The 24,721-nt window shown below is 42.1% G+C and overlaps 1 protein-coding gene across 4 annotated transcripts in view; it reads left to right on the top strand.

Moving 5' to 3' along the window:
* Positions 1 to 23,556, top strand: part of EIF2AK3 (eukaryotic translation initiation factor 2 alpha kinase 3) — an 84,135-nt gene extending 60,579 nt beyond the window's left edge. For all 4 annotated transcript variants that reach the window (XM_077477996.1, XM_077477997.1, XM_077477998.1 and 1 more), the window contains 4 exons: positions 5,868 to 6,035; positions 8,163 to 8,264; positions 14,887 to 14,949; positions 16,737 to 23,556. In XM_077477996.1, coding sequence (XP_077334122.1) covers positions 5,868 to 6,035; positions 8,163 to 8,264; positions 14,887 to 14,949; positions 16,737 to 16,913 — 510 coding nt within the window. In that variant the 3' untranslated portion in view covers positions 16,914 to 23,556. The remainder of the gene's footprint in view (positions 1 to 5,867; positions 6,036 to 8,162; positions 8,265 to 14,886; positions 14,950 to 16,736) is intronic.
* Positions 23,557 to 24,721: the final 1,165 nt, after the last annotated feature.

Genomic DNA, 24,721 nt, shown 5'->3' with positions numbered 1-24,721 from the left:
AGCTTTAGGCCTGGGCACCCCAGGGGCCCGACCCCCAACATTCTCCAGGGCCCGCCCACATGCCGTGGGAGTCCTTCGGTGTGCCCACTTTTATTTTAACACTCTTACACCTTTGGAGACTCGAGGGATGGATGGTGCTGGGCGTGGGTGGCGATGCATTGTGGAGACTGGAGGGATGGCTTGTGCTGGGTGGGAATGAAGATGATGGAGTTGCATTGTGAAAATGGTTGAAGATGACTCTGGGTGGGGGTGAGAGTTACATAGTGAAGTCCAAAATGTGACTCTCATCTGCACCCAGAGTCATCCATTTTCACAATGCAACTAAATTATACCAGCTTGTCAGCCTTAGGGCGTCCCATCCAAAGAGGAGATAAAGTCCAAATAAAATCTACAGGGGGCACAGTCAGCAGCACACATTACATTTTTGTGACTTATTGTTGTGTCCACCCGCACCGTCGACAAGCTGGCCACTGCACCTGTGCCGGCCAATCACATTGCAAGCAAACCCACCTCAGCAGGAAATGGAGGAGGAGCGAGTGCTGGCCACGATCACCTGCTGCTGGGGATGTTGTCAAACGTTGGCTAGTGCTCGAGTCGCGGTTTGTTAAATTTCATTACTGTGTGCAGAATACTTAAATAATGCTCCGCATAGCCACAGCCAGTGGGGGAGGACTTGGGAGGGGCAGATGAAAGTAGGTGGTGGAGGCTTGTCTTAATGGAGCTGGTACAGGATGAATTTCATGTTCTGCTGTAGTGGGGCGTTGGCCCTGGCTGGCCAGGCCTCTAGGGACACTCGGGTCCCTTACATAAGTACTGCCTGTACCCCCCTGATGGTGGCCCTGTATATCACCCACACTAAATCATCAGACTCGGAACCTCACTTCTGGTTTCATGTCAATCATCACAGCTGGTTGCCATACAGCCATGTCCCTTGTTTTAAACTTTAATGTGGTTGTGTGTGGCTAGGCCTGCACAGCAGCGTCATCCATTCATACAGATCTGTGAATGAACAGACTAGAAGTCCCATCTGCCACCACGATGAAGGAACTCGTAGATCTCAACATAGCACAAGTGTGGTGACTACACTACAATACTACACTTGTAGTATAGTGTTTACTTCCTCCAGCCCCATCTGTATAGACTGGAAAGAAAGTCTGCAGAGCCTGTGCATTGCTAACACAACGCATTGATTGCAGTTGCAATGCTCTGCAAGCTCAAATACAATACAAAAAAAGTTCTTTCACTCCTCTACATGTAAAAATCATATTTCTTTTGCTAGAAAATTACTCAGAACCCTCAAACATGTTTTTTTTAGCAGAGATCATAGGGAATAAAATGGTGGTGTTGCAACATTTTTTTTTTTTATTTTTTTATTTTTTTTAATGTTTCATGGATTAAAAACAACAAAACACTAAAGTTAGCCTGATTTTTTTTTTTTTTTTTTTGTATAGTTAAAAAGATGTTACGCCAAATAAATAGATACTGAACACACACTTTAAAACTGCGCACAATCGTGGAATGGTGCAAAACTTTGGTACTTAAAAATCTCCATAGGTGACGCTTTAAATTTTTTCACAGGTTACCTGTTTGCATTTAGAGGAGGTCTTGGACTAGAATGGTTACTTCCACGCTAACATTTGCGCCAATTTAAATGCCATTTACATAAACATCTCCTGTAATAGGACATGACAAGTCCTCTTTACAGCGAGATCTGGGGTTTATACATTCCCACATCTCTCCTCTAGGCTGGAAATCAAAAGTAAAATAAAAATCACGGCTTCCCAGCTAAGGAAACGGCAGTGTTTACATCTGCCAAGGCCGGATGTGTCGTCCTAATGTTGCACTCTGCCTCCGCCGGTCATAGAGACCACCCGGTCCGTGGTATTCTCTATAGTAAATGGCTGCTACCGGCCTATTCATTCTCTGGCTCACTGATCGCATGGGCGACCTGGTAGAAGCACCGGAGGGCAGCGGGAGGGAAGGGGCATCCCCTCCCGCTCCCTGTTAAAACAATCAAGCGGCTGAACAGCCACTATGATTGTTTTTACATGACAGGGAATTGTAGGTAGAAAAAGAAGATATCTGATGCCTGCAGCTGCACCCATCATTCCGATTTAACCACTTAAACTCCACGATGTCCACCTGAGGAGAAGTGGTTAATGTGGGTACATTTATAACATTTTTGCAAAAATGGACTATGCCTTTAAATGATCGCCTAAGGATGCCAAGTGTGAAATCGGCCCTGTTCATGGAGGAGTTCTGTTCCTTCCTGCAGGTGCTGAGAACATATTTCCCAGTGGGATATTCAGTGTTTCTTCCTCTACCATTATCTCTGAATGAATACTTGTAAATAAAATGGCAGTGTTAACCTCTTATTAAATACACCCATGTTGAGCACAGTTATCATGCATATATTGTCACCATCAAAATACCACCTAGTGATGCTTTCCTCATACTTAAGTCTGAGTCAGGGACTGGATCTATGTGAGGCACAAGCCGTTTTTTACCTGTAAATATACAGAACATTTTTACAAAATGCTTCATTTGATGAAATTACTTTTCAATGCTTTTTGTATTGGAATTTTTTTTCTTGTGTATTCTCAGAAATGGTACAAATTAAATATGGATCTGTACTTTTTATCTACAGTCTCAATAGTTGTAACAATCCAGTCAAACTAGAAAAAAAAAAATAAATAAAAAAAAAAAAAAAAAAATATATATATATATATATATATATATATATATATATATATATATATATTTATTAAATATTTTTTTTATTTTTTTCTATTTTGACTGGATTGGTACAACTATTGAGACTGTAGAATATATATATATACACACATAGTGGGGAAAATAATTTGATCCCCTGCAGATTTTGTAAGTCAAGCATGCACAGAGGTGGAAACATTTTGCTTTGGGGAGGTTTCGTTGCTAAAGGTACACTCCGACTTGCCTCATTGAGGGGCCAATGGACGGGGCCATACATTGTGACATCTTGAATGAAAACATTCTTCCCTCAGTCAGAACACTGAAGATGGGTCATGGATGGGTCTTCAACCATGACAATGACCCAAAACACATACCGCCAATGGGCAACAGAGGAGTGGCTCAAGAAGAAGCATGTTAAGGTCATGGATTGACCTAGCCAGTCTCCAGACCTTAATCCTATAGAAAATGTATGGAGGGAGCTGAAACTTCTAGTTGCCAAGCCACAGCCAAGAAACCTTAAGGGTTTTGAGAAGATCTGTAAAGAAGAGTGGATCAGAATCCCTCCTGAGATGTGTGCAAACCTGGTCACCAACTACAAGAATCTTCTTACGTCTGTGCCTGCTGACAAGGGCTTCTCCACCAACTACTAAGTCCATGTTTTTGCTTGAATATCAAATACTTATTTTACGCACTCCATTTTTAACATTTTGTTTTTTTAATGTGTTTTTTTTTTTTCTGGATTTTCGGTTGATATTCTGCCTCTATCATTTAAAATACACCTATGAACAAAACTTGTAGACCCTTCATTTCTTTGTAAGCGGGCAAACTTACAAAATCTTTAGGGGCTCAAATCATTGTCGTCGCCCCCCCCCCCCCCCCCCCCCCCTGTATCTGTCTATCTCAATTACTGACTTGTTAGGCCCGTGACTGAAATATAAAAATGGTTTCAGACCATGGGGGGTATACAGGTATGAGAATAGGAGAGGCAAATTTTTCTGTATCCCTGGTGTTTGTCTTCAGTTGCTGATCATCTTTTCACATGAAAACGCTCCTGTGTGGTTTTCTTATGAACGTTCTGCTGTCCACACTATTGTGGGAGGTTGCAGTGCGGGAATCGTACCTGTTCCAGCACGCACAACCACCTGCAGCCAAAACGCCCTGCTCTTTCATTCTTAATTGCACCTTGTACATTTAAAAAGATAGCTCATTTGCCCGTGAGGGAACTGCCGGGAAAATACCATGCGATTTCCCTGCCGCTGCGTTTTAAAATGGTGCAGTACCCTTTTTCCTGCAACAGCAGCCCATTAAAATTAATGGGCTGCCTTGCCCACTCAGATATGTGAACCAGGCCTAATGTACAAGAATACCAGAACAGTAAATGTATTGAATAAATTCTATTTTGCACTAATGTAAGAAGTTGCAGAGTCCTTTGGGCTTTACTTAGACATGTATGAGGAAAAAAACGCTAAGACCAAATGGAGTACACCATGTGAAAGCAGGCTTAGGCTGGGTTTGCACCTAATACCAATACGGCTCCCAGCAGGGGTCTGGTGCATCCCCGTTCACTGTTTCAGGTCTGATTTCAGCCCAAATTTTTGACTGACCTTGGACCTGAAAGGGACCAAAAGACACACAGGGTTCCTGTGCAAATTCGCAGTGGAGATACGTTAACCCGGTCAAAATCTCCTGCTATTCCGAATTGGATGTTGAGAACCCACATCCAATTCACAATGGTGTAAACCCAGCCTTAACCATAAGGCTGGGTTTACGCCCTGGACCATTTGGCTGGCCAAAGACCAGAGAACCTTTTGCGGTTCAGCACTGTGTTGCTTTAACTGACAATTGACAAGTGCGACGTGGCTCCCAAACAAAATGTATGTCCTTTTTTTTTTCCCCCACAAATAGAGCTTTCTTTTGGTGGTATTTGATCACTTCCTGTAATTTTTATTTTTTGCACTATAAACAAAGAGACCATTTTGAAAAAAAAAAAATTTGCAGTGTTTTTTGCTATAATAAATATCCTCAAAAAATATATAAAAAAAGCTTTTTTTCCCCTCAGTTTAGGCCGATTCTTCTACATATTTTTGGTAAAAAAAAACAATAAGCGTTTGGTTTGCCCAAAAGTTATAGTGTCTACAAAATAGGGGATACTTTTATGGCAATTTTATTAATAATTTATTTTTATTTTTTACTAGTAATGGCGGCGATCAGCGATTTTATTGTGACTACGACATTATGGCGGACACATCGGACACTTTTGGTGCTATTTTGGGACGGTTCACATTTATACAGTGATCAGTGCGATTAAAAATGCACTGATTACTGTGTAAATATGACTGGCAGTGAAGGGGTTACCCGGGAGGGGGTTCTGCAGGGGTTAAGTGTGTCCTAGGGATGTGTTCTAACTGTAGGGGGGAGGGGCTACTTGTGTCTCGACACTGATCTCTGCTCCCGATCACAGGGAGCTGTGATCAGTGTCCTGTCACTAGGAAGAATGGGGAAATGCTTGTTTACATCAGCATTTCCCCGTTCTTTCACTCCATGAGACGATCGCAGGTATCCCCGCAGACATAGAGTCCGCAGGACCCTTCTATCACACTCACGGAGCTCGCGACCACATAATGGCAAATTTAAAGGGACGTACCTGTATGCCCATTTGCATGTCCGTGCCAATCTGTCAACGTAAATGTTCATGCGGCGCTCGGCAAGTGGTTTTAAACCCATGGAAAAAATCAAAAGAAACCTGCAAGACAAAGGCATAATGAGCGAGTATGCATAGCATACTAGCTTATTATGTATTACCTGAGATTGAAGCCCTCGCAGCGGTCCTCGTTCACCACTCCGGCCGGCGACATCGCTCCCGGAATTACTTCCGGGTATTGCGGGCTCTGGCGCCGTGATTAATTGAACAAGCTGAAGTTAGAAGCTGATTGGCTACCATGCACAGCTGGAATTTGCACACTCCAGTTTTAGTAGATCGACCTCAGTGTCTGAAATGCATTCTCCGTGATACTTTTGTTGTATCCGCTCACACACATACTGCTTGTACTGGAAAGAATAAAACACAAAGAAAGCTTATGCTGAAAATGTAAATGTTATTGCAGAAACAGATGCTCTTTGAGTAACGTTTGTATTTCTCTCTTTGTGGTTTCCAGCCTTCCAATATATTCTTTACAATAGATGATGTAGTTAAAGTTGGGGACTTTGGGCTAGTAACCGAGATGGACCAGGAAGATGATGAAGAAGCGACTTTGACGCCAATGCCGGCATATGCTCGACATACTGGACAAGTCGGAACAAAACTCTACATGAGCCCAGAACAAGTACGGGGAATTGTTTTGCTATTTACCTCATGAATGAAGGTGGGGGGGGTCACCAAGAAATTGTTCGCTGTGTTGAAATGTGCTGGTTCTTGGGGGTGCTGCTGCTATACATATTTGTCAAATTCAATGGGTATTTATGGTAAAGCCTGCAACTAGTTCATCTCCACACAGCTTTCCAGTAAGATCACAGCCTTCACTTCTCCCATTCTTTAAAGTGGGGTGCCTCCTAAAGAAAATAAAAAATAAAAGTCAGCAGCTACAAAAACTGCAGCTGCTGACTTTTATTAATCGGACACTTACCTGTCCCAGGGTCCAGCGATGCCCCCCTCGTTCCCCGCTCCGCTCCCGTCATTCTTACTGTGGGCACCCGGCTGTGGCTTCACGCCTGGGCACCCACTGCACATGGGCCGTGATACGCTGCACAGTCATCTGGGACATGTAACAGGTCGCAGATGACTGTGCGGCGCGAGGGGAAGTGATGTCACCAGCCCGAGCAATGATGTAGGCAGACTACGAGGGATCCCCTAGCAATAGGCATTTAGAGGTGAGTAAAAAAAATTTTTTTCCAATTTTTTTTTTTTGTTATTTTTTTTTAAGAATTTTAAACTATTTTTTATTTTTTGGTGGCAACACCACTTTTAAGGTGCTTTTATATGCTCACATATACAAAGTGAACTGACTGGTCTTAGGTGATACACAAGGGGTGATTTACGAAAACTGGTTCACACAGAATCTGGTGCAGTTCTGTATAGTAACCAATCGGCTTCCAGGTTTTATTGTCAAAGCTTCATTGAACAAGCTGAAGTCAGAAGTGTTACTGTGCACAAGTGTACCAGATTTTGTGTGCTCCAGTTTTAGTAAATCTCCCCCCTGAGATGAAATGAAATAAATCATCCTACATAAGTTATAACCGTTTATTTGCAGCCTTCTGGCTTTTCCAGCTTCCTATGGCTGCTTTCACATCTCTTTTTTAGCGGTACTTTACCGATGTTTAAGCGGTGCTTTTTGGCAGCTAGCGGGGCGCTTTTAACCCCAAAGAAGGGGTTAAAGAATGCGGCGCTTCCAAAGCACTTTTCATGCTTTAGAAGTGCTGCATATTCATTTCAATGGGCAGGGGCGTTTAAGGAGCTATACAGGACGCCCAAACCGCCCCAAAGATGCTGCTTGCAGGACTTTTTCTAACGTCTCACAAGCGCACCGCCCAGTGTGAAAGCACCCATTGTACTGAGTGGGAGGCAGTTTTCAGGCACTTCATAGGTGCTATTTCTAGCACTAAAAGCCTGAAAACTGCCTCAGTGTGAAAGGGGTCTAAAGCACACCTTTTACACAGCATCTGTATTCTCTAGCTGGCAGGGGGCAAGGATCTGATCTCTCACACTGCAGAGCAGGAAGCCGAGTGTAATCTGAGACCTAAGTGGAGGAAAAGGAAACATGCCCGTCTACATGGTCTTATCAGGAAACATGTACAGCTGAGGCTGTCAATCGCCCTTTGTTTGTGAGAAGAGGGGTGGGGCCACTCCCCAAAATGTAGTGGTGTTGTCATAACTTGTCAGAAGTAACCCATACAGAGAGACATAGAGGGATATGCTTTTGTTCATTTTTCATTTCAAAGGTTTACAACCACTTTTTAATGAGCTGAGGCCTATAATCCCCTGAACATCCCACTTCTTTAGTATTTATTAGAGACCGATTATATAGTGTGAGCAATTGACACAAAGCTTTTACATATTATACATTGAAAACAGCCCTGCCCCCAGGAGCTTAAAATCTGTGTGCACACAGTGTTAGCATTTTTGAAGTGCCATTTATTAAGCACATTAGCAATAAAATTAATCACAAATCAGATTTATTCTCCTTTGCCATCATTTTGTTTTTGGGTTTGTTTTTTAACCCCTGTGCCTTGCGACAGTTTTGCACACCATCAGAGATGAGATCTTTATCAAGATGAGGGACAATTTCACTCAAAACAGACACGCAACAGTATTAAAATGTAGTCAATCTTTTATTCTTTTGCATTGCTACAGTAGGACAGCAGAGGGAGCTGCAGTATTATAACATATATGTGTCTTCTCCTGCCTTACTGTATGACAACTGATACTGACATGTCCTCCTCTGTGTCTTTTGTAGATGTATAGCCAAAGTTACTCCCACAAAGTGGACATCTTCTCTCTGGGCCTGATTTTATTTGAGCTGCTATATCCGTTCAGTACCAGTATGGAGAGAGTACGAGTAAGTATCCAATGATGTATTCAATGCATGCTGGATAGATCCAGGGTTGCCAACTTTGAGTTGTTAATAAATGTCCAGTCTGCTCTAAACTGATCATTTTTTTTTTATTAGTATTAAGTATTTATTTATTTAGCAGCAGGAACTGGTGAGTTGACTAGTAGCCATCATGTTTTTGGATTTCCTAAACACCCAATTGGGGAGATGTCCTGCTTTTTCTATTGGCCAGGGCCAAAATCACATGAGAATGAAAGAAATTGAACTTAAAACCCAACACGGGGGGAATCCTCCTTTGCAGTTGGGCTACTACAAGGGTTAAATGCTCATTTTTGTTTATGGCGGGACTGGTGATTGTGATTGTTACCAGCAGCTTGCAGACAACCAAATTAACCTGTCTAACAGTACATTAAAAACAGGGGTTTAGTCCGCACGCATTTGCAAACGCATGCGTAAGCCACAGAGCCTCGTCAAGGCACCCTGGTATCTGTGGTCCTAACACTAAAATATGAGTGTCCCCACGGTGGAGGCACATGCATTCTAATGGATAGATGAGGGCAGGTGGACTGAAGGGGACCCCACCCCTCCTTAAAGGTACATGCAGCACACCAAACACCCAGCATGTAGCACAATGGCTGCAAAGGTGTTGGTGCATTGCTGGACCAATACAAATACGATATGAAAAAACTCGCCACCGCCCTCATCTATAGCTGGCTATAGCAGTAAGTGGCATTGGAAGGCTGAATTGCAAGACTATGGGCCCTGACAGCCTAGATGACGTCACAGGGCATCCAGCTGCCAGAGTGCAGGGGAGAAAAGGTTGTGCTGAGTTTTTCAGCGTGTAGGGGCCTGCAGAGGATCCAATAAGTAAAACTGCTCAACCTTTTCCCCTAGACATACATGAATATTTATCCATCGGAACAGTCCCGCTGCAAAGGAGAATTATTTACTTTTGTACAGTGGGGAAAATTATTATTTGATCCCCCTGCAGATAAGGAGCTGTGCTCTCAAATAACATGACCCAATGCAAAAAACTTAAAGTCCTCCAATGGAATGGGGATATCTTGAGAAAATCCTCCAATGAAAGAATAGGTGGATAAATCAAAGGACAAAATATAGTGACTTTCTCCTGTGACTTTAGGACAGACAGTGTGAATCCACCACCATAGAGAGTGCACACTTACCAGCTGCACAAGCTTTGAAGGCCTTTATCCTCCAGGAACCTCAGGTGACTGATCGAACCATATACTGCTAGGGACTGTTAATCGTAAAAGTGGTCAGCAGCCCAACATTCAAATCCACACTCTCCTCTGATGCCACTTCCAGCAATGTCTCCTCTTTCCTATGGTTTTTTTCATTGGGTCATGTGTTATTTGAGAGCGCAGCTCCTTATGTCTATTTATGTTTGTGTGTATTTCACTTTGAGCTGCAGCTATAGTTGTAGGTTTGGAAACGGCACAGTTTTTTTTCTTTACGTATGTTAAATGATAGAGACAGAATATCAACCAAAAATCTAGAAAAAACACATGATACAAATATTATAAAATGAGTTGCAGTTCAGTGAGTGAGTATTTGATCCCCAAGCAAAACATGACTTGGTACTCGGTGAAGAAACCTTTTGTTGGCAAGCACAGAGGTCAGACGTTTCTTGTCATTTGTTACCAGGTATGCACACAACAGGGATTTGGGTCCACTCTTTTTTACAGATCTTCTCTAAACCCTTAAGGTTTCTTGGCTGTTGCTTAGCTTTCAGCTCCCTTTATACATTTTCTATAAGATTAAGATCTGGAGACTGACTAGGACACTCCATGACCTTGATGTGCTGCTTCTTAAGCCACTTCTTTGTTGCCTTGGTGGTATGTTTTGGGTCTTTGTCATGCTGGAAGACCCATCCATAACCCATTCTCAGTGTTCTGGCTGAGGGAAGAAGGTTCTCATCCATGATTTTACAATATATGGCTCTGTCCATTGGCACCTCAATGCTTCAATGTCTGCCTGTACCTTTAGCAGAGAAACAGCCCTAAAGCATAATGTTCTACCTCTGTGCTCGACTGTAGGGATGGTGTTCTTAGGGTCATAGTCAGCTTTTTTTATTCCTCCAAATATGTGTCGAGTAAAGAGCTCAACTGGTCTGATCTGACCACAGTACTTCAAATCCTTCTCTGAATCGTTTAGATATTCATTGGAAAACTTCAGATGCACCAGTACACGTAGTTTCTTGAGGAGGTGGACCTAGCGGGCGCTGCAGGATTTCAATCCATGGCAGCGCATTGTGTAGTTCTGGGCTGATCCCTCACTTTTTTCATGATCATCCCCCCCTCCTCACCCTGAGGTGAAATCTTGCATGGAGCTCCAGACCCAATTGGTTATTTTGTATTTCTTCCATTTGTGAATAATCGCTTCACCAGTTGTCTCCTTCTCGCCAAGCTTCTTGCTTGATGGTCTTGTAGCCCATTCCAGCCTTGTGCAGGTCAACAATCTTGTCTCTGATGTCCTTTGACAGCTCTTTGGTCTTGCCCATGATGGTGAGGTTTGAATGGAAGAAAGAGATTCTATGGACAGGTGTATTTTATACACATAACAAGTTGTCGTTAGGAGCACCTTCTTAAAGTGGTTGTAAACCCTTACAAACCACTTTGACCTACAGGTAAGCCTAGATTAAGGCTTACCTGTAGGTCCAAGCAATATCTCCTAAACCTATATGGTTTAGGAGATATTTGCCCGAAAACGGGCACCGCTGTCTACGGCGCAGGCGCACTGAGCGCGGCATTCTCTGCGACGGAGCTGCCGCGCGTGTCGGCTCCCGTGCGCATGCGCGGGAGTGACGTCATCGTGGCTTCGCCGAATGACAGCGGTGGAGCTGCGAGACCCCACCAACAAGATGGATGCGGTGGACTACAGTGGACAGCGGCGACTTCGCTGGCTCCTGTGTCAGGTAAGTGACACATAATGGGCTACTATGCGATGCATAGTAGTCCATTATGCTTTGCCTTTGCAGGGAATGAAAGAGGAAGTAAACACATCAGGGTTTACTTCCTCTTTAAATTGACAGTTCTGATCTGTGTACCACGTACTGCATCCAGACTGGGAGCCAGAATTATCGTTGGTTAGTAGGGAATCAAATATTTATTTTACTCACTGAACTGCAACTTCATTTATAATATTTGTATTATGCATCTTTATCATTTAAAATACATCTATGATAAAAATGATAAACTGCATGTTTGCATCATGTGTTTTTTTTTGTTCTGGATTTCCTTGGAAGGTGTTGTGCATTTTGTAGAGAGAAAGTAGTCCCCTAATATGTAACGGCGCTCTCTGGTCAAGCTAAAAATGTGTTCAGAAAGAACAGAATTGAATGTCTCGGAAGGCTGCGTTCACATGGGTGATGCGTGGGCGTCTTTTCCTGGCATGGGGATACACAAGTGTTGTGTGCATCCCTGCGCCAGTGTCCCTGTGTTGCCTATTGGGACACACCAGTCCAATATGACATGTGGGTGTGATTCCATGAATGCAAACAGGGTGAGTTTGGGTTCCCGCGTGTCATATTGGGACACAGTGGTTATGTTTGTGCAGCTGTGTGTCCCAATAGACAATAATGGGACAACAGAACAGTGATGTACGTAACACCTGGGCTGGGTAAGGAGGCCCTGCATGGGGTAGACATGTCATTGCCCCACAGAGGTTGTTGATTTCTTTATCGCATGGCTGTTAAACAAGTATGGGCATCACAAAAAGCAATGGCTAGAATTGATTCCTGACCTGCATTCATCCATATACAGTAATATCCCTGCTGATATTTCTTTCACTATTGCATAAGATTGGAAATCTGTGTCCTGTCTTTCCTCTGTAATTTTGCTTCTTAGCAAAAAGTAGTTTTGTTGTTTCACCTTTTCATGGTTTCTTGAAATATAAAGCAGTGTTGAGTCTTTTCCTCTAGATGGCGATGATTCCTTTTATGGCGCTCAGATCTGTAATAATAATAAGCCGCAATCACCAGTCCTGCGCATACACGGGCTTGTTACTATTTTTGTCTTGCCACAAAAACTGTAACAGTCTCCTTTTGTGATCTGCTTAAAGTAAAAGGGCTCATTCACAACAGAAACTGCATGTTTTTGCACGTGCTTTTGATGCACATTTGCAGTGCATTTTTCCTAAGCTTGCATTTCCATTGTGGTCACGTCTTTTTTTAGGCTTGCATGCATTTTAACACATTTAACACATTTCTGTGCAGAAAAATACAGCTTGCTGTACTTTTTTTGCTGCACTGCAATAGTGTGAACTATGCTTGTAGGATAACCTGGATTTTGGACTGTCCGAGCAGTCCAAAAAAATGTGACCCACTGCATGCGATGTTAATGGGCCCTAAATGTGTTCTTAAAGCTGGGTACACACTAGAAGTTTTTTTTATTTTTTTTTCAACCCAGCAAGCTGAGGGAAAAAAAAGGTGAGAGATCACCATTGCATCACAATCCATTTTAGTGCAGCAAACTTCCTCTGTGCCTGTGTTCTGACAGCCCACCCCCCCCCCACCAGAACACACTGATCAGTGCTCACAGGCATTGGCTACCAGCGCTGAATGGATTTGGGTTTTCCGGCTTGCCTGTTCAACAGAAAGCGGTCGTGAGACTGGCTTCTGTAGACCAGAGCGCTGTACATGTGGGCCAAAAGTCAACTGGTTCTTGTCAAACAGACCAATTTCAGATGATTTTCAGCCTGTGCATACAAGGCTTTATAGAAAGGTAGTGATACCTATAATATTCTGGATTGTAAGTGGCTACCTTCAAAATGTAATACTTTTGTTTTTGGAAATCTAAAGTTTTGTTCATTTATTTCCTCTGAGCAGTTTTCTGCTCATTTCCACCTTGTTTCAAAATTGGTGAAACCGCTCCATGCGAGATACATTTTGCCAGATTACTTCCTGATCATTTTTATGGTTTCTGATGAATATTTACACCACCTTAATCCACGTTATCTGCTCTCTGCTCAGTGGGATTCGAAGTGGGCAGCTGGGGATGCAGCTTTGTTTTGAGATGACAAAAGCAATAATTCTGATGACAGATTGAATGCTATCCTGATAAATTGGCCTTTTAGTTTAACTTTTATATTTTGAGTTTTATGTAAATTTGTAATATCCTCTGTAGGTTCTTGTTTGTACATTGCTGGGGAGAGATGCTTACTGGTGATATATATAAAATGTATTTCATAGCTTTATTAATATGCAAAGCCATTTAAAATGATCAGAGCTCTTTCTTGCATCTCCATCAACAAAGCACAGAGTACATACAGCATGTACCACATAATATGGTTTATTGTAACCGAAGCTGTAGACTTGAAACAATAAGTTATTTTGGATATAGTCTAAGTGATGGCGAACCTATGGCACACGTGCCACAACTGGCGCACAGAGCCCTCTCTGTGGTCACACAGGGAAATAGAACGCACAATGGCCGGCAATCCTATACAGGGTATATCTCGGTCTCGCCGCGCGTGTATGACGTCACAGTGGAGTCGGGTGAGATTCTGATGTCCTGGTCTTACCTGCAGCCTGCCACTGTCTGTCCAGGGACTTAGCAGTTGCCCTTCACACTTATCAGATGCTCTGCTCAGGGCCACCGACGGGGTGTTTTGATGCAGCAGGACAGGAAGACAATTACAGGATGCTGTACCGTTTCTCTCCTTCCAGCAGCTGAAAGCTGGCTTCTTCCCCTCCCCCCCCCCCCCTTTCTAGGTTTCAGCTGCTGGACTGATAAAAAATAAAATAAAAAAATAGAACCGCATTCTTGTGGAAATAGCGTGACATTCCCCATGCTGTATCCATTAAATGTATGCCCTTTTTTTCCCCACAAATAGAGCTGCCGTTCGGTAGTATTTGATCACCTCTGCGTTTTTTCTTTTTAGGCCAATATGTATTCTGCTACATATATTTTTCTTTTTACAAAAGAAGATCCCAATAAGCTTATATTGATTGGTTTGCATCTACAAACCATGGGATATATATATTATATAAAAAATAATTTTTACTTCATTTTTTTACTAGCAATGGTGGCGTTCACCGACTTATGGCAGGACTGCGACATTGCGGCAGACAATCGGACACCTGACACTTTTTTGGGAACCAGTGGCACTAATACAGTGATCGGTGCTAAAAAATATACACTGTCATTGTAGTAATGATACTGGCTGTAAGGGGGTTAAACCTCTAGGGCGATCAAGGGGTTTACGTTGTACCTAGCCAGTATTGAGGGAGGTGCTTTTACTAAGGAAAGACATGGATGCATGTCCCTGCTTTGCAGACACAGGATCCATGTCTTCCCTCCATATAGAATGACAATCTGCCTTGTTTACATAGGCAGACTGCCATTTCGCCTGTGTACCGAATGAGCTGTCAAAATGCACCTTACGAGAAAAACATGGGAAATGCACAGGGGTGTGTGCCGCATTACCATGTGATCCCGGAGTGAACTGGCCCCAAGTTTTCCTCAAAACTGCCTTACTTTTTAATGGTCTTAAATAGTTTTTTTGTGCCCGGTGGATTTCTCCCATGTTGTTCAGGTAGATCTCCACCACTCCAAGGTTCCCTACCCCTGGTCTAAAATAATTTTTCCCCATTTGTTTCTATTGACAGATATTAACAGACATCCGTGATCTGAAGTTTCCTGCCTTGTTTACACAGAGCTACCCACAAGAGGTAAGCAGAGCACATAAAGTTTGTAGGCAAGTGGTGGACATATGTTTCTTAAAGGAGCTGTTTAATTGGTTTTGGAATTATTTATTTTTAGTATAATTAAGACTAATAGCAATTAAAATGTTACATGTGATTATTATGAAGTGCTCTATTCAGCAAGTTCAGAACCTATTCACATATTTCCTGCATCACCTTACCCCCTGCTAAGTGAGCCAGTTTAGAGAGCTCAATGCAAGCAAGGGAGTTAGTGACTTATCCCTTACTAAACAAAGCCATCCGAGGTTTCAGTGAGCCTAAAGGAAGTCCATTTCGGCTTGGCCTAGGAAAAATAATCCTAACCTATTGTAGATTTAATTTTAAAATTATAACTTATTTTATTCATTTTATTTTTATAGCCATCCTTTTAGTACAGAACTCATACTTGAAAAGGGAAGTATAAAAGTAGGACATGTACAGTATGCATTTCATCTCTCTAAAATATTCCCTATGCATCATCTACTTTATACAGTTGAGGAATAAAGACGTAAATGAACAACAGAGGGCACCAATCTGAGTGTAGTAATGCATTGGCGACAAACTTTTACCCTTAAAAATCTCCATAGGCGACATTTAAAAAATTCTACAGGTTGCAAGTTTTGCATTACAGAGGAGGTCTGGGGATAGAATTATTGCTCTTGCTCTACCGATCGTGACGATACCTCACGTGTGTGGTTTTCATATGCTGGCGCTACTCACGTATGTGTTCGCTTCTGCACGTGAGCTCGGCGGGACGGTGCGTGTTTAAAAATGTATTTTTTACTTTTTTTTTCTTATTTTACCTTTTTATTTTTACACTGTTTTAAAATAAAAAATGGTGGCACTTTTATTCCTATTACAAGGAATATAAACATCCCTTTTAATAGAAAAAAAGCATGACAGGACCTCTTAAATATGAGATCTGGGCTCAAAAGGACCTCGGAGCTCATATTAACACTAAAATGCAATAAAAAAAAAAAAAAAAAAAGTGTTATTTTAAAAAAAAAAATGTCCCTTCAACAACTATGGGGGGGGGGGTGGGAAGTGACGTTTTGACTTTGCTTCCACCCTGCAGTGTCATGGAGATGGGTGGGGGCCATCTTCCCCTCACTCGTCTCCATACCCAGGCAGGGGACAGACGCGTTCGCCTCCGCTTCTGCCGACGGTTCCAGTAAGCAGTGAAGGGCACCGGATCGAATTCGCCACAGAGAGCACTTTTATCTTGTACCGGACCGCCGGCCGAACAGGGGGATACCGGGGTTATGGCAACTAGCTGCTGCCATAACAATGATATCCGTCCTCAAAGTAAGGATGTACCTTGGCGTGTGGCGGTCCGTAAGTGGTTAAAGTGTCTTTGCATTACTACACACAGATTGGCCCTCCCTCTTATTAAATTTCCCAGAGATCTCTTCAATCTCCATGGAGCTGCATCTAGTTTGGTTAACCCGTCATGGATATTTTTGGACATATTTTTCGTGCTTAGACCAATTCTATTAGCCAAGCATGTGTGTACAGTACTTGTGCACCAGCTTACAATAAGGAAGTAGCAGAGACGATAGTAAAATGCACATAGGATTTTATTCCAACACATTTGTACTGTCCCCCCCTCCCATTCCACATGTATAATCTATTCATCATCCAGTCATACTTGACCGACTCTGGAGAAATCTCCCTAAATAACAGTCATGGTTTTGTTTTCTGTGTATTCACATGTAGTTTGCTGTAATGACCTCGTATCATTCTGTATGGCCTAAATGTGTTTCTGCTCCTTACAGCAAAACATGGTGCTGCATATGCTCTCCCACAACCCCAGCGAGAGACCCGAGGCTGAAGAAATAATAGAAAACCCTTTGTTTGAGAGCATAGAACTTCCTGGCAAACTGACTCTTAGACAGAGATCCCGAACGCTCAGCACCTCAGGCCTGAAGAGTCTGAAGAATTCCATCAAGTGATCACTCCCTCCTATACATTCTGTATCACAACTGATTGTGTCCTACCAGAATGACTGCCGACCGGACTGTATCAGTTATGAGGTCGTGACCAAATACCACAAGAAAAAAAACTTTTTTTACAACAGCTTCTGCATTTCATTACCAAAAATATCTCAATTTTAAAAGTTTAAACAGATGTTCAGTTGGTGGACGTGGCTTGAAGACTTGTGGATCGCATTAGACCTGCTGACACTATGACGTTGTGGATTTAAAAGTGAACTTTGAAGCTTTGTATTGAGAAGACTTCGCACAATTCTGATTAATGTTTACTCTGTTCTGTGTATACTGGGCCTTATTTGTCAAAGTGTCAGAAGAAGTGTCCCTTAGGCCGGGCATACACAAAGCAAATTTATTTCCTGCAACCACTGGTTGCAGGAAAGAAATTTGCCTTGATTCCCCCATCTACACAGACAGTGTTAACGGGAATCCCTCCCATCCCGAGCCATTGTTCTCTCCTGGCTGGGAAGCTGTCCCTGCCATGAGGACACAGTGATTATTGCTAGGGGCTATGACATCCGCTAGTGATAATCGCATGTAAAATCTGGCAAGCTGGTTGTACCCAAGTTGATCGATCAACTTGGGTACATTCCACCTTGCCCACACATGGTTCAAAACTAGAACCAGCCAAGATTTGCACCGTCTATGGCCAGCTTTCACCGTAAACCATTGTCTTTTTTTTTTTTTTTTTTTTCTAATGCAATAAGGGAGAAACTGCTTTAAATCTGAACTCCAGTCTTATCGTCTGACTGATTTAATGATAGACTTGCACCAAGAAAGTGGAACGGGTTGGTATAACCACTGTGCACCACTACTAAGCTGCAATTCTAAACCATAAATAGAAACAAACTGTTTAAAACATTAACCCGTTCTTAATAATTCCATCACGCTGATCACTTTAAAAAAAGTCATGTTAAAAGCTACTATAGAATCTGTGTGATCTCACAGGAATGAGGAGTATGTGTTGGGAGATTTTCAGGCAGGACTTCCTATTGGCAGAAAAAAGCCTGTCTAGAATGAGAAATGACTTCTGGGTAAATGCCATTTTACATGGCAAGCCAGTACATTTTATTTTATTTACTATATATTGTACATTCACATCAGTCCCTGCCCTCAAGGAGCTTTACAATCTTTGAAGTGTGGGAGGAAAGCGGACCTCCCAAAGGAAACCCACACAGGTACAGGGAGAACATGCAAACTCCATGCAGGTAGTGCCAAGGTTGGGATTCAAACTGATGACCGTGGTGCTGCCAGGCAGAAGTCCCAACCCTTTGTGTTGCCAGTAAATAAATACCTCTGCCTTTCAGGACATCAAAGGACATTGTCCCCTCATTTTGGAGTTCTAACTGCCACTATTAACTGCAGTCACTTCCATGACACTTTTGTGTTGACCAGAACAACCACTGATGTGACACTGACAGTAGACAGTCCTGTTGGCAAGCGGGTTTTTGAAGTCCGCCAAGGACTTGAGAGGAGTTGGAAAGCTTCACATGGCATGAATTTGCACACTTGCCTGATAACAATGACATTTATCCAGAAGGCATTTCTCTTTTTATGAATGTTTTTTTTTTTTTTTTTAGTTCTGTTTCAGTTTCTGCTTTGGACACTTTGATAAATAAGGCTTTGTGTTTTCTAGAAGATATTCCCTAGATTTGTTAGTTGGTCTTTTTAAGTCTATTTTTACAAAATGTAAAGCACAGCTTTTATGACGTTGGTGGATGATGATGATGATGGAAGTAATTAACGGTATAACTGTACAAATATTTTTCTAAATTTGGAGCTGATGACAAGAAGCCCAGATCCAGAAAGTTTTTTGTTGTGATCTTTACCAGGATATTGGTTCATTTTTTTATGATAAACTAGTGGGCCATGTTCCTGAGTACTGCCAGCCATTTCTTGGTATTTGCTGGTTATTGTTGCTTTTCTTAAATGAAGCTTGTCAGGTCGCTGAGCTAGTGACATACTGAGCCGTTGATCACTGTGGATTTCATATACGCAGAAAGCAATTGGAAGGGTATTGCTCATAGCAGCCAATCAAATGCTCCCTTTTTGCTGCTAGCAAACACTAGAAAGCTAATTAGTTCCAGTGGTAACGCAGACCGTTTTAGATATTATGTATGAGAAGGCAGATGTTTGAAAGCATAAAAAAAAAGTCTATAGTTTTATTATGGTTCACTATAGGAAAATCGGGTGAACGATCGCCGGAAGTCGGAACCAAGGAAGAAAATGTACGAAAATTCTTGTACAACAAAGGCTTTTTGTTTTTTTGTGTTTGTTTCTGATCATGCGCGGTCTTTCATTTCTGATTTTTCTTGTATAAAAACGGAAATTTCTGTTCGCAAGGACAGAATTGGCTGTTAAAAGTTGTGTATACACTATCAGAAAATCGCACAGTCATTCCTCAGATGAAAATATTCGCCCGATTTTCTTAGTGTGTTACGAGGCTTTAGTCCTTGTGTTCTGCTATGGCATCCAGTTCCAGTTAGAAGGCTTCTGCTGAAATGTCAGGTACCCCTTAGAAGCTGTCCCTTTTTAATAAAGATGTTGTGGTAGGTAACATACCTATCGGCCAAGAGTAAGAGCTGGAATTCTTATCTCCAGTCAGTAGAAACTTCAGTTCGCACTTCTGCCCTAATGTGCCTTTTATGTTCCTGTACCCAGTAGTCATCATCAAGGCTGAGTTGGCCATGTTAGATTTAAAACAAAGAATCTTTGTTGATTCACCCAGGGTACAAAGCATGTGTAGCACTTGGTCCCATTTTGGCCGTGGCCCAATGTGCATTAAAAGAACATTTTTATTTCTGTTTGTACTGGCTGTAGCTGCATACCAGGCTGAAGCCCAATTTATGGGTGGTCCTAGGAGGATGTTACACCAGCACTTTAGCCACCCACGGTAAAAATATTTGTGTTGTGTGTGTGTGTGTGTGTGTGTGTGTGTGTGTTTATGTCATCACTGCCGTAAATACAATAGCTTTACTGCAGGGGCAGAAATTGTGTTATTGAGTTAAATATGATGAGATCTGAAAGTTCTGGAAACAAATGGTAATTAGGAGTTTCTGTTGATGTAACATCGGTTTACTTATGGTAAGGCTAGTGTTTTGGAAGGGTTACTATTTGGGCAAGAGAAGATGGTGGTGTGTGTGTGTGGGGAAGAATTTAAGCAGCCCATAGATAACTCAATGAAAGAAAATGGCTAGATTTCCCCATCAACCCTGACTGGCTCTACAGCGCTATTTAGTTCTGCCAGCGGCCTCCCTGGCCAGCAGAACACAACAATTACTGCTAGCAGTTGCCGACCGTAATTGAATGTAAAATATCCGACAGGCTTGTTGTACCCAAGTTGATCAATGGATCGACTTGGTTTCAACCAGCCTGCCCACACATGAATCTCGGCTAGTTCCTGCTTAACCGGCTTAATTTCGATCTGGCTTTAGAGTGGAACATTGCTATTTGTGCAAGGACAGAACTACTAATGCTATGCTTTTGACAGAGCAAGTTAACATAGAGAATGATCATTGCGAGGTGGGTGATCATGCATTACTATCTGTGAATTACAGTGGTCAGTAAAGTGGTTCAGCTTGCCCTACCACCACTGTCCAAATAGTCTATATAACTTCCTCCTCAGCGTTCTCCGTTGCCTAGCTGTGCCTTGGGGGAGTTCTACCAATTATTCTTCTTACGCAGTTCGTGCTGGCAAGGCTGTGAGTTCAACCTGCTGCCTGTAAAGATGTGTAGAGGGTTTAGCAATCTTTTCCCAAGGTGTTTCCAGGCAACTGAGGATGCCAAGGAGGAAATTATACAAACTATTTTGCCACAGTCAGGACCGTGTATGTTTACAAGCAGCTGGCCATTCGCAAAGCCTTTGTCTTTGCTGAATCCCAGCGTCCGTTTTTATCATGCGCCTGCTGCCAGAGACTAGAACTGTCAAATTAGAGCTAATTATGTATTCACCTCCTAGTGAGCAGCATGGTCAGACAGCGGTTTGAGGAGGGTGGCTTGCTGTTAACCCCGCTAGCGTAGAAACGGCATCACAAATTGTAATGGGACCCTGCGCTACATACGCTTAGTCACTGGAGGAATTTGAGTCAGATTTTTTGTGGTGATAATACTCCTTTAAATGTATGATCACCTTATGCATAGGAAAGTGATACGTTCAGATACTGAACTGCTGAGATGCTTTATTCGGTGGTTTGACCACATTTTATACATGGTGAGTTCACTGAGTGGGAGTCCGAGCTGCATTAGAAGAAAACCATTGCTAAATTGCAACTGCCCCAGCCAAAATGGTTCATGGACAAAAGGTACAATAAGAACTTATACACATTTAAGTACACAAGTCCTTTCTAAGGCCATGTTGGACTCTAGTACAGAATAGCTGGATTTTTTTTTCCAGTTTGTACATGATGGATTGTGCTGGTGTCTGGGAACCCCGTGGACGGTCTCTTTGAGCATGGCATTTGTGTCCTTGTTGATGTCACTGGTTGAAGGTGACTCAGTAGGCGGAATACTGATTAAGCAAAATGGCTCCTGTGTTGCCTGAAAATATCAGGCAAATGTACATTTCATTTTTATAATTTAAATACATTTTGGATTGTATACATGCTGCTCTAATTTCATTTTTAATAGCTTATAATTTTAGAACACTACACAAACTTCTCACTAAACTCCAGATGCTTATGTTTGTGTAGCAGACCTTTTGATCTGTAATCAGATTCCTGTTTAATAACATTCTTCTCTAAACTGGACAGGGCTTTTGTTATGTTCTATCTAGAGACCCCCGCTCAAAGGACAAGTCTTTAGCGGTCTCACATTTTGAATCAGATTTCACTAACTGAGTCATACTTGTTCCAGGTCTGCAGCTTACTCAAAAATGAGGATCAGGATGACAACCTGGGTTGTACCTTAGTTTCTGAATTTCAGGAGGTTGAGGTTGCTAAATGGTGACTGGTCTCTGGGGACGACACCTTTTTTTAAAATATTTTTCTTCTCTCTCCCCCTTTTTCACATGTGCTGTTGATCCAGAACTAGCGTAGTCGACGGTGTAAGCCCCCTCCCACCACATATGTCCAGGTATGCTACTCTGATGAAGATAAATAATTGAGAAGAACTGATTGTCAGCACTGGTCTTGGCAGCAATCTCTTGTCTGAGATCACCACAACACATGTAGGGGAAAAGGCATGTCAGTGCACACACACAGGTGATTGTTGGCAGCCATGGGAAAGCCCAGAAATTGGGCTTCTGGCAGGGGAAGAGCTGCCAGGCTCTGTAAAGGAAGAAAGAAACAAAGGATTTCGATACTTGGTGTTACTAAACCCAGTAATATGAAAATGGTTCATCCAGCCCCCCCAGTGGCCACAGCTTCTAAGTCGTCTTTTTATATTAAAATATTACCACTATATACCTTTTTGGCTGATCTGTATACCACAATCACGTGATAAACTGCAGGGTCCGCCTGAGTGTTCAGGTAGGAAGGAGGAGATTTCCACTATAGCCTTTGTGCTCATGCTGTTATGGGAGGGACTGGGCTGTCATTTAGGATCTGTATGCACGCCCACATGTGTGATGTCAATATCATGTGATCTGAAAAGCTCTAATCAACCAGGAAATAATCTCTCCAGCAATAAAGACCAAATTGAGCACGTGCAGTGTTACTACTCACGGTGTCTTATCTGCCCTTGCCCAGAGTGAATCTGCAGGAGGGGGATGATCTGTTCTTACAGGATCAAAGAGCTTTTTTACACCAGAGGATTAACCCCTTAAGTTCCACAGTGAGGCTAACCAGCATGCTATTCTACATATACAGACTGATATTACTGTTGTGGGTTTAGTAACACTTTAATTGTTCATCATTTCAACATTCACATATTTCATCCTAAATCTATGGACCAGGATTTAATTTTTAATTTCTCACAAGACGACTTCTTTAAACCAGCAGAACATTTTTTAATGGCGTACTGTTCTTAAACTAGGAACCATTTAGCAGAGTTACCCTTTAAGTGAGTGGTAATTTATTTTTTATTTTATTTTGCCTCCATGATTAATGCTAGCAGCACTTAGGGGAACCTTTGCCTCTATTGGTCAGATATATCTAGGCACCTTCCAGTTTAGCTTTGCACAGAGTACGTGATTGGGTTATTGCCTTATCTGCAATCAAGCTGAATTGATCTGCATGAATTGTGTAAATTGCACTAGGACACTTACTGCCGACTGTAAAATTTACAGCACAGTTCCTTGTAAAATGTTGAATGTTTTGTATATTTGTGAACGGTTTGTTTTCATTTTTTTTGTTACTTGTATTTTTTTTCTTAATATGTTACAAGCTTTGTACCAATGCAGCAGGGCTGGCAACGCGTTTTTCCAGCTACGGAAGAATTACAAGGCTTGACAGGGCCTCTTCTGAGTTTGCAGGCCCTGACCTACTGGCTTGTGAATGATTTAAGGAAATAACATGTTCTTCTTTTATGTATATACATTTTATTTATGAAGCAAGGTCAATCCATTGGGTTGGTGCTGTACAGAACATTTTTTGCAAAATGAGAACAGTTACGCGCATTAATTTTGTGACTTTTTTCAAGTCTTATTGATTATTAAAAATTGAAAAATTAAGTTGGTCTCTTTATTTAGAGAGGAGCTCCCTTATTACAAGCAACAAGTGCAAAACTGCCACATTGTAATGTGTTATAATAAGGAAAACGTCTGGAAGTTCCACACCAGGGATCCACCTGTATTGATATCGGCAATCCTAAATGCTGGTAGGTTTACTGGCTTCTGTCCAAAAAATTGGCCCTAGTATATGAATGTGAGTTGGGGACCTTGGATTGTGAGCTCCTTGAGGGTAGGGGCCAATGTGTGTGTGCAATGTATGTGTGGAGCGCTGTGTAAAATTGACGGCGCTAAATGAGCACCTTACATAAATAATAATAATAGATGAGCATCTTAATGAGACACAATGTATAGGGATAGGAACAATTGTAGGCATGCACCCACACTCACTCAGGTTGAACTGGATGGACTGGTGTCTTTATTCAACCTTACTATGTAAATCTGTCCACTACCATTTCTTTGGTAAACCCTTGGAATGAAAACCTTTAACTAGCAAGTACAAGGTTGATGAGCCAGAAATTGTAATTTCAAAAAGTAATTTATAGTGGTTCTAAAGTAAAATAGTTTGATGCATTTTACACACACTGTTAGGCTTGATTCACACTAACGCCTTTTTTGATGTATTTTGCAGAAATGCAGGGAAATTTTTTAACATGGGTTCCTATGGAACATGCTCACATCAATGCATTTTTGTGCCTCTGCGTTTTTGGAAAGGGTCGGGGACTTTTTTTCATGCAAAATGCAGCGTTTTGCATGTAATAGAAGTCAATGGACCTGCATCAAAAACGCAAGTACCGCTTTTTTGCCGCGATTTGATTTTTTTTGTTGTTTTTTTCACTGTATATACCTGGTTGCTAAGCAACCACAGTGTAAAAAAAAAAAAGCACTGCAAAAACGCTCAAAAGCAACATGCATAGATGTGAATCGAGCCTTACTGCCCCATCTGCTGCTGTTCAAGTGATGGCAGGAGGCTGGGGTATCAGGACAGATTTATGTACCTATGCTTCTACAAGTTTATCACTTGTCTACCAGCATCGTTGATGAATGGCGAGTGGTAAAGCATTATTTTAAACTTAAGGTTACTACTATAGAGCTCCCGGCCGACCTTCCGTGGGGAGCTCATTCAGCCACCTGCTGTTATGCACCTCATACTAATGAGAGGGCAAAC

Source organism: Lithobates pipiens, unplaced genomic scaffold (assembly GCF_037356315.1).
Source record: "Lithobates pipiens isolate NorthernLeopardFrog02 unplaced genomic scaffold, aLitPip1_a1.2 Scaffold_13, whole genome shotgun sequence".
Taxonomy (NCBI): Eukaryota; Metazoa; Chordata; class Amphibia; order Anura; family Ranidae; genus Lithobates; species Lithobates pipiens.
Note: the sequence above shows the minus strand (reverse complement) of the source record. Positions and strands in the feature narration are given on the sequence as shown.